The sequence below is a fragment of the Hyposmocoma kahamanoa genome, unplaced genomic scaffold, assembly GCF_003589595.1.
Source record: "Hyposmocoma kahamanoa isolate Upper Pololo Valley unplaced genomic scaffold, ASM358959v1 138, whole genome shotgun sequence".
Classification (NCBI taxonomy): Eukaryota; Metazoa; Arthropoda; class Insecta; order Lepidoptera; family Cosmopterigidae; genus Hyposmocoma; species Hyposmocoma kahamanoa.
The window spans coordinates 5,984,910-5,995,809 of NW_020653492.1; the positions used below are offsets into that span (position 1 = coordinate 5,984,910).

At 40.0% G+C, this 10,900-nt stretch overlaps 1 protein-coding gene across 1 annotated transcript in view; it reads left to right on the forward strand.

Annotated features, from left to right (window-relative positions):
• The window catches only part of LOC113240386 (saccharopine dehydrogenase-like oxidoreductase), a 21,788-nt gene extending 11,101 nt beyond the window's left edge, over positions 1-10,687 (forward strand). The window contains exons 4-10 of the mRNA XM_026477676.1: positions 1,963-2,092; positions 3,159-3,273; positions 4,343-4,429; positions 5,806-6,042; positions 7,206-7,353; positions 9,372-9,466; positions 10,317-10,687. Coding sequence (XP_026333461.1) covers positions 1,963-2,092; positions 3,159-3,273; positions 4,343-4,429; positions 5,806-6,042; positions 7,206-7,353; positions 9,372-9,466; positions 10,317-10,416 — 912 coding nt within the window. The 3' untranslated portion in view covers positions 10,417-10,687. The remainder of the gene's footprint in view (positions 1-1,962; positions 2,093-3,158; positions 3,274-4,342; positions 4,430-5,805; positions 6,043-7,205; positions 7,354-9,371; positions 9,467-10,316) is intronic.
• Positions 10,688-10,900: the final 213 nt, after the last annotated feature.

Here is a 10,900-nt window from a genome sequence, read left to right on the forward strand (position 1 = left end):
TCTAGTTGTAGTTTATTTTGTCGACGTGGCAAAATTGTATTATGCCATTTTGTTAGCAATTTAAGTCACTTAATTACCGATTCAACAACATCAAACATCTTAACATTTAACGTATTTAACATTTAACAGTATTTTATTTTCAATGTAAACTATAATATTACACCAAATACTATCCTCCAAGAACACCGCGTTGCGATCTTGATATAACATCCTGTATTCTGCCCTAAGGAAGATGCCACACGGGCGTTGCGTAGTTTCCTTTCCTATGTGTATCAAGCGCGAAAACTTAAGAATTCGGGGTTGCATTATTATTTATTTGCGTCTGAAACAACTTTTATTACTAACGACAAAAGGTAATGCTTATTTGAAGGTTTAATCATCACATTTTCATCTTGTCTTAATTTCGAGTACAGTACATAAAAATTACCTTCTCTATAGCAACATAACAATAGTGGATCTATCCACGCTGCACGCTTTCGAGAAGTAGCGTTCGGGCTTGCTTTTAGGCCTTATTCAGAGTGGCCACGCGCGCCGCGCGGGTAGATCTATTGGTTCCGTCCGCTCGTACCTTTCACAATGCTCGGTCTAGCGTCTGTTTGCGATTTCGACGTGTGGATCTACCCGCTCGTAGCCGCTTCGGTACTGTGAAAGAGAAGACGCCAAGACCCGGGCGCCCGCACCCGCCGCCGCGCCCGGGCCTGCACTGTAAATGAGCCCTTATACCTTTTACAACTGTGCTTCTGAGTTAGTAATTGGATACGAGATGTTAGCTGCCCGCTGCAGAATTCTTGAAACTGCGCGAGAAGTCTCAGAAAAATACACGATGTGGACCCCAAGTCTGCTAAATTTATTAGCAGGTAGTATTTTGTACGTTTGGTATTCTGCAAAAAGTTAAGTGTAGTAGTGTAGGCTTGTTTAATTTTTATAACATCAAGAGACGGGGCGAACAAGTCATGCGCGTGATGGTAAGCTACACGCATGTCTATAACTGTTACAGTGCCACTCAGAGCTTTAAACTGCAAAGATCTGAGGGGCACTACCACAGCGCCCGTCACCCTGCGACATAACTTGACAAGTCCCGTGTGCCTGTAATTTCACCAGCACCCTACAAAACTGGAACACAGTAATGATGACTTTACTGCTTGGCGGCGGAAATAGGCAAGGTGGCAGTAATGCCTTGTACGAACTCTGTCATAAGGAGCTCTACTATTAATGATTAAACGAAATGAGAGTTGAGATGTGCATAGTTATTTTCATGATAGTGTGATTGAATGAATAAATGACACCAATGACATACCACTGACACTCTATTGAGGCTCAACTGCCATTGTAACTGGATTTTAGCAGAATACCAAATATTATCATAAGTGCTATATAATTTCAGTGGAATTACAATGACCAGTGGATTCAAGAACATTAGCGGACTTGAGGCCCTTGTTTTTTGTCTGGTTCATTATGCTATGTGGTTACAAAAATTAGCTTCCTTACAGTTCCGCGGCAATGTAAATTGCGCCTTCTGGAAGGCGGTTCGTTGCGGTAATTATTTGCACGCATCACATTCTATTTAATGTTAGGCAACCCTATTAGAAAACATAAGTATCACTAAAATATGTGTTATCTATTTCTAAGTTCCTTTAATAAAAAAAATTAAGAGTGAAAATTCATATTGTCATAATGAAATATTTGCAAAACATACATGTGGCGTAATTTGCTGAAAATGTTTTCGGAGTAATTAAATTCGAAAAAAGACTTTCGTGTTTGCGATAGGTTGTCTTTGAAAACGTATGAAGTCCTCATTTGGCCAGCGTGGCGGACTAAGGTCATATAGTAAGGCTTGTCCTTGGAGGAGACCTGTGCTCGGCAGTGGGCCGCGTAATGGGTTGATAATGATGAATTTCATATTAATGTACTAAGTTTTATGAAAAAAATTAAAATTTAGACATAGTTCTTTATTAATTTCAGTTCATGGAAACGATGCAACTCGAGTACGATGCGCAGGCGCAAGAGAACGGCGTGTATATAATCAGCGCGTGCGGCTTCGACAGCATTCCTAATGACATGGGGATAGTTTTTTTGCAACAGAACTTTGAAGGTATTGTACAGTATATTTCGTCAGTGGTTATATTATAATGTATGTAAGATGCACAACAAACATTAAAGCGAGAAATATTGTGCATTATGCAGTGTTGTAAAGATAAATTGTCACTGAATTCATTATTAATAAAAAGATCGAACACAGAGAAAAATTCATTCGACCGGACAGGACTTCCAACTTGCGACCACGGGATTCCGTCCCCATTGCTTTACCAATTAAGCTATAGATCGAGTTTATTATGTCGACGAATTTCTTCTGTGTCTGTTATAGATTAGATATTTTTTCGGCTTTCGACACCGTACCGACATCTGTGAGAGATTTTATGAACCTTCTCGCTCAGCCGGTAACTTTCGAAAACCGAAAAAACTGAAAGCAGATATCTATAACAGCCATAGAGGAAGACGAACGACGAACGACCGACTTGTTCGTCCCGTCACTTGATGTTGTAAAAAAAATGACGAAGTAGATTTACCATCATTAGGAAACGTGTAAAGTCTCCAATCCGCACTTACCATTCTACTTACAAGGGACCCATGCAGCGGGATCTATGTTGTATCTATTTGAAATGTAAATTGATGGTCCACTATGTTGTGTGTCAAATATGTTAACGGTTATTCTGTGTTAATATTCAGTTTAATTTAAATTTGTATGCTGTAACCAGCTAGGTGAGACAATCGAGTATATTACGTCTCTGTAAACCACACTTCTTTTCACTTCTTAATCGCTTCCTCACTGCTGAGGATCGTGACTCCACTTTATCCTGCCAACCATTTGCCTGCATTAGTTGCGGTCAGACGTATGGTGTAATGCGGCGCTGACACGTAACTCCAGTTGTTCGAAGATCTGATCCGACCGCCTTTTGAGGTTCCTGCTTCTAGGTCTCTTTCCCTCCACCTTCCCTGTCCCCATCAAACGCGCCAGGTTATCAGCATCTCTGCGTGTCACGTGACAAAAATAGCGTATCACACGCTGCATGCAAGTTGAAGACTCGCTGTGCATTCTTTATCCAACTTTATCATTATCAGTGGGTGGACTATGATGATGATGAGGCACTCGTGTACAGGTACCGTGAACTCGGTGGAGTCGTACCTGAGCACGTACATCCCGCCGGAGCTGCGCGCCGAGGCCGCCAGGACGGGCATGGTGCACTACGGCACCTGGGAGTCGCTCGTGTACAGGTCGGTCATCAGTTATATAGCATTAGAGCTCCTTGTGAAAGCGTTCGTTCAGGGAAATACTGCCTTGCCTATTTCTGTCGCCAAGCTGTAATGTGAGCATTATTGAGTTCCGATTTTGAAAGGTAAAGGTGCTGGTGAAATGGCTGGCACATGGGACTTGCCAACTTATGTCTCAGGGTGACGGGCGCAGTGGCAGTGACCCTAAGATCTTTGCGATTTAAAGCTCTAAGTGGCACAGCAACTGTTGTGGATAGGCATGTCTCTTGTCACCAGGCGCACGACAACTGTTGTGGATAGGCACGTCTCTTGCCACCAGGCGCACGACAACTGTTGTGGATAGGCATATCGCTTGCCACCAGATGCACGCCTTGTTCATCCCGGGTGCTATAAAAGAAAGCATCATTTGAGATTGTTAAAATTTCCAATATTTAATGAACGTTGCTGAACACAAACTAAGGGGCTCAAGATCGTTATTCAAATGCAGGATTTGTTTCACTTGAGATCTATTAATAGAGGAGAGCCTGAAATGCATCCTGATATCTGATCTATTTGACGGATCTAAATTCACATGCCTGTAGTACCTTTTGGTAAAAACAAAAACATCGTGATGAATTTATCGCAAGTTCACAACCTTTGGAAACCGTGTAATTTGTTTGTTTAAGACTGTCTTATGCATAATATACTTAAAACAGTTTTTTTTTATTACAATTTCTGGTTTGGATTTAAGTCCTTTAAGCCAGGTCTTGATTTAGTTTTCGGGATTCTCAATAAATGTTTTCTATTGTGTTTATATTGTCATATTTGTATAATGGCAATAAACAACTTTGGATTTTTTAAATAGTCTTTTAAGCGGCGGGGGTCATTATTCATGTTTTCACTTTCACTTAAATCACTCATTAGGTATTTCTTCTTGTATTCTTCTATACCACTTGTATTTTATATCTTCATTCTTTTTTCATAATGTTGTCATAATCATAATTGAAAATTTTCTATCTTTCAGCGTCGTTGCACTTCAAATTCCCGCCATTTTTGGAATTAAAATTGTTCATTATTTTTATTATGTTGTCAGCGTTGCGCACATGAAAGAATTGGCGCCACTGCGGAAGAAACTGTATCCTGAACGAATGCCAACTTTCAAACCTAAACTTCAATCACGGTAATTATACTTATAAATCTCATTTTTGAATGAACCAAATATGAACGAACGAATGAATTAATGAAATATTCTGTATTGCTCACAGAATAGTAATTTATGTAAATGAAAATAACGTAATGTACTTATACAACAGGCGGCCTTATTGCTCCGTAATTTCTTCCATGCAAACTTACTCAAATTCCCTGTACGTTAAGTATAATATTTTTATCGATTTGTGAATGTGTAATTAAGTAATTAGGTTGCTATTTATCAGGCGGTTTAAATGCGTTATCGTTGTTATCGAAAAAAGGACAAATCTACAAGATGTAACAATAAGGCGTGGTTGCGTTACGACTGGTGATTGTAATAATATGGTATGGTAATGATAATCAATAATGTTTAGTATAACAAATGTTTTTTTTTCAATGTACAATTATACAATCAGCTATGATTGTCAAATGGTACTGTTCAACTCTGGCGTTTTTTAAGTTTTTGTAACCTGAATAAATTATTAAAAAAAAGATAATAAAGAAAATAAGGAATGAATTTTTTAAATTGATAATAAATTAATTTTTTATTGAATTGATATTAAATTATTTTTTGTGAAATTACTCCACTAGTTTGTTATAATTATTAATACAAAGATCGAACACTCAGAAAAAACACTCAGAAAAAATTCCTTCGATCGCCAGGACGGGTAGCTGTAAAGGTACTAACTGGGTGATAAATCTGTCAAAGATTTCTCATAGATGGCGCTACGACTAAAAAGTTGTTGAAATACCAAGTACAAAGACACGACGCAAGCACATAGAAAAATTCGTGAGGTCCGTTGGTTCGTTCCGTGGCTTAGTTGGTATAGCGTCTGGCACGGTATGCAAGAAGACGTCGGTTCGAATTTGATAATCAGTATTAGAAATTGTATCTTGGTGATGGTATGGGACGGATGATTACGTGACAAAGTGAAGAATGGTGTGGTTTGAAAGAGGAGTAATTCCAAATTGAAACAATATTTTTCATCACTTTTGTGTGTAAATAATATGAGTCTGTAATGCGAAGAAAAAAGGGCTGAGGGTTTTGTTTGGGGCATTACAATGGAGTTAGCTCGCATGCAATAATACTAGCTATGTGGAAGTGTGATGAAAACGATTTTAAAATTTGCATCCTTTACGGAAGAATGGCATAAGTAGAGTTACGTCAAACACGTTTATTGCTCCATTTGACACAGAATAATATAGCTCGCACCAATTCTTGTAATTCTATCGCCCGATATTGAAGATAGTGTTACAAGAATTGGACAGGGCGTGGGTTATGTTTGCGTATCTAACGGAGCAATGTTTTTGACGAATCTCCACTCCTCCGCGAGGGGTGCAACTGTTGCACCGTGACCCGTGCCGCAGCGGCGTCCTGCACAAGAGGGGCGGCAAGTGGTTCCTGCCGTTCCCGGGCGCCGACGCGTCCGTGGTGTACCGCTCGCAGCGGCGCCGGTTCGAGGCCGGGCAGCGGCCCGCGCAGTTCCGGCCCTACGCGCGCGTGGGCGGGCTGGGCGCGTCGCTGCTGGCCGTCGCCGCGGCGCTGCTGCTGTACCTGCTGGCGCTCTGCGGCCTCAGCAGGAGGCTGCTGCTCGACCACCCCAGGTACCTTTTAATTGCCAGTTATGCTTAGCTTGTTATTACCAACTTCAACCGTCGAGTGGTAACGTCGGCAGCGCTGCGTTCCGGTTTCGAAGGGTAAGGGTGCTGGCGGAACTACATTCGCATGGGACTTGTCGACTTATGTCTCAGGGTGACGGGCGCAGCGGCAGTGCCCCTCAAAACTTTGCGATTTAAAGCTCCGAGTGGCACTGCAACTTTTATACTACTGTATTTTCGTAACCGCTCTTCTAGTTGGAACTCATTTTCGCGACAAAAAAGAAAACAATGCAAACGCACATTACTTAATAAAAAATACTTAATTTTACCACCTTCTTTATTAAGTAAGCGGTACAAACAGACTCTTATAATCGTACAGACCGTCGGTTACCAAATGACTAAGATGTTTAAAAGAAGTCAATCTATTCAGTAGTTGACCGTTAAGACAGATAAAAAGAACATGTGACGGACACTCACTTCCCGCTTCAAAAACCCCATCGCTCCTCCGATGAAACAGTGACTTAACTTAAATTTTTAGAACTTTTACGGAAAACAAACTGAGTTTTATGTTCAGATTATTGAGCACATTTTAAAGAGGTCTTAAATTAATATTTAACATAATTGTTTCAATTGCGTCCACTATGGAAAATGAAAGAATACATAATGTGCCTGTGTTCCTTCATATAAATCGCCTTCTTAAAATGACCACGCATCACCTTTTTTGCAGATAAAAATCTATGTTTCACCGAAAGTGCGATATATTTTTGGTTTTTTTATAATATCAAGTGACAGGACGAGCAAATTGTGCGCCTGGTGTTAAGTAACACACCTGTCCCTGACAGTTGCAATGCCACTCAGAGCTTTAAATCGCAAAGATCTACGGAGCACTACCACTACGCCCTTCACCCTGTGTACGTCAATAAGTTAACAAGTCCCATTGCCTGTAATTTCACCAGCAACCTTACCCTTCAAAACCGGAACACAGTAATTAATGCTGACGTTACTGCTTGGCGGCAGAAATAGTTAAGGTGGCAGTACTTCCCTGGAGGAACTCTTTCACAACGCGCTCTACTGCTACTACGATATATTCGCTTCTGAGCATTTTACATGTAAGGTGAAGGGAGACAATAAAACAGTGACAACTAGAAATGGACTTTGATTTGGTGCAGGTTCTTCTCGCTGGGGATAGTCTCGCGCTCGGGCCCCAGCGAGGCCGTGATGGCCAACTCGCACTTCCGCTTCTCGCTGTTCGCCAGCGGCTGGAGCCGCGGCCGCGACCTGGACGGGAACCAGCCTGACAAGACCCTCGCCGCCGTGGTCGGTCGCCTGGCAGAGAAGTCTTTAGCGTAGCCGTGGACTGATAACTCGAGAGGACTAGAGACTAGACTAGTCGGGTATTTAGTATCTATTTGGTACACCCGATGTCGCGCCGAGTACCGTATAGCTATTTTTGTAACTAATTTGTTTTACATCGACGAGATGCAATATATCAGCTAGTCTAATTTCTAGTGATAACAAACAAATCAACTAGATGGCGCTTATTGCGCAGATTTTATGGATAGTGCTAGGTATTATTTTGTTTAGGATCAGCGCCATCTACCCATATTAGGAAGCGTTAATTTGTAAATTAATTTGTGACATTTGTTCAGGTAATAATTTTAGCACATCATCAATATTTGAATAATATTACAAGGCAAAAACTGACTTCTTATATTTCATATTAACGAGGAGTTAATTAATATCCACTGCCATTTACGTGATATGAATCCCTTCCAGGTAATTTTTGATCGGCACCATCTGGATGTAAGACGGAATTGAAAATTTTTCCAGGGTTACGACCTGTAGTATGAAGATTAGCAGTCCCCTAGAGTTATTGGTCCATTGTATAGTATTAACCGTGACCGAACGATTGCCTTGTTGGTCTCCCACGCAGAGGTCCCGGGTTCGATTCCCGGGAGAAATATTTGTTTGGCCTACATTTATTTCTCTCGTGAGTTTGAGTATCTTTTGTCGTTGTCTATGTGTGTGTCCATGGCACCCGCGATACAGGGTTTCCTTAGGGCTACGAGTGTGTGAAAGTAAAGAAAAAAGTATAATAGGACAAACAGGGCAACTCCTGCCTGTCCCGTCAATGGCTAGAGGTCGTTCGGAGTTTAGGCAGTAGCGTAGCGTCGATGTCTACAACCCGGGGCCAATCTTTTGCTGCCCCCTCTATTTTCACGAATACAAAAGTTGTTCGTTCGGGCAGACTCGGTTCCATTGGTTTTCATGTCGGGGAAACAGTCTGACATTCAATAAAATATTTAATAACAAGTTAATAGCGACATCTGTAGCCAGGGCTGGTAGCTGTAAACGTATTTAACTGGGTGACGAAATACTTTCATAGATTTCTCATAGGTGGCGCGACGGCTAGAAAGTCGTTGAGAACCAATTACAAAAAACCTTGAGTATGATTTCAAGCACTGGAAATACGACCCTAATGACAGGGACTTGAGTATGATTTCGAGTGCTTTAAACCATACTCAAATCCTTACTTGAGCATTGAGTAGAGTTCTGGAATACGACCCTTAGATTGCAGTTGTACCTACAGGTTACAAACATAATTACAAAATACAAAGTTATATATATAATGAAATGAAATGAAAATTTATTTGCTTAAAATATGGTGAACAAGAGATGGAACATAGTAGAGAGATAGAGCGCTTATTTTACCACATCTGGCATACAACATTTATTTATTTATTTCAAACGCAAGTCATAACAATACACGTTCCATTAGGTTAGTACTTATTGCTATGAGATCCCGCAGGGGTATGGCACTTAGTCGCCACATTTTGGTTTACATTATTGTTCACACATTACAAAATATAATAATAATAAAATAGTAATAATACAATTTAGATTAAAATAACATGTCAATTATCCATCATCAGTCTTCGTCAAATACATAAAACAACATAACAACATAATTTAACAAAAAACTACGCAAGTTTGTGAATATAAAATTCATTTAAGTTATAATAGCACTTGTGTGAAATTTCTGTAATTTGTCTCACATCTTAGGTATTCGGGTAGTTTATTGTGAATCTTTATAATTACTGTCAATTAAGTAACATTAAGAAAAAAAAAATGTTATTATCGTTAAAAATAGAAACTACCATTTCAAATATATATTTATTGCTCGGTTAACCCCTTTGTTTACATTTTGGACGTCTAATAATGATTCCTACTATAAACTTACGCTTGTTATGCCTGAAAAATAAATAAATAAATGACAGTTTCAATAACTGTGCAAACGTCAAACAATAATGGCCCCGTACGGTTCCGTGGTGCAGGTGAGCGGTGTGAACCCCGGCTACGGCGCCACGGTGACGGGGCTGCTGCTGTCGGCGGTCACGATACTCAAGGAACTGGACAAGATGCCTGGCAGGTGAGCTTCACTTCACCCTCTCCCCGTAACCTCGTCAATGAACGTCAAGCTCTTATTATAAATTGCCTCGTCTCAACTAGAGAATGCCCTATGAGTAACACAGTCATGAATTCAAGTCCAGAATAGTTGGGGCTAACTTAGAGACCGGTATCAATTTAGAGAAGTTCGTTTTCTATATTGGTCCTACTGGTGATCGAACCTCCCTACCAAGCACCTATTAGCTCAATCCGCTGGGCCACCGAGATCATCAATATGTCCTTAGTTCGATTCCCACCGGCACCACTGCTCTTTTCGAATCACGTGAATCTTATTATAGCGTATATTATACGTATAAAATATAAAAACAGCAGGACTATATTACTAACATCATAAACGACGACTTTTGTACCATGACAGTTTACAAAACATAATAAATTTTTCAAAAATACATTTTTAAGTTTTTGTTGTATTATCTGGCAATTTTTATATCTGTGTTTGGTAGTAAAGTTCAAACGTGCAAGCGTCCTCCGCAACGATTTCCACCCCCGTCCTGCACAGAGTAATTACGTTTATAGCGATATATTTAAATGTATTTATTTTTGAATGAAATTAAAATCTGAAGATGATGAGATTATGATGTTAGTAATATAGTCTTGCAAGGTTGTTAGTATTTTACACACAACCTTATATATATTGACCCTTGTTAAAACCACTGTCAAGAATAGCCAGGTTTGTTGCTGTTCCTCCAGTAACATCATGGTGTATCAGTGCTATCCATGAAAAAAAAAACTACTTTACTCTTAAATAGCTCTTCTTTGCACTGGTCGATTAAAAGTTTCTTCAGTAATGAAAATAAAATTTATTTTTCCAGTGGCGGAGTATTAACAACGGCAGTGGCTTTCAAAGACACGGATCTGATCAAACGCCTTCAAGATAATGATTTCAAGTTCGAGATTGTCGCTGATAAATAAAATACGTCTTACAGTATTTTTCTTGCGCTTACTTACACTTATTCCAATAGCATTTTAATATTTTGAGGGATTTAGAAGCAACTTGTTATTTATTAATTTTGGTGAAAGTTCATTTATCAGCATCGCTCATTTACTGCAGAGACAATGGCCAGATATATCTGTCAGTGTTGGGCAAAATTTAATTGTTCTGGCAATTAAATATTGACAATTGATTAATTGTCAATTGCGAAACAGCAATGAACAATTGATCAATCGTTAATCGCAAATATCTACAATTAACAATTAATCAATTTTCAATCTTTTCAATGTTTTTGATTAACAATTAACAATTGAAACTGACAATTATGATAAATTTATAAGGCATATGGGGGTGAGTTAGGGCGTTGGTTGTGGGGGCCTGTTGGGGGCCTGCTGGGGGCAGGTTAGGGGGCCGGTTGGGGGGCCGGTTGGGGGCCGGTTGGGGGCAGGTTAGGGGGCCCGGTTG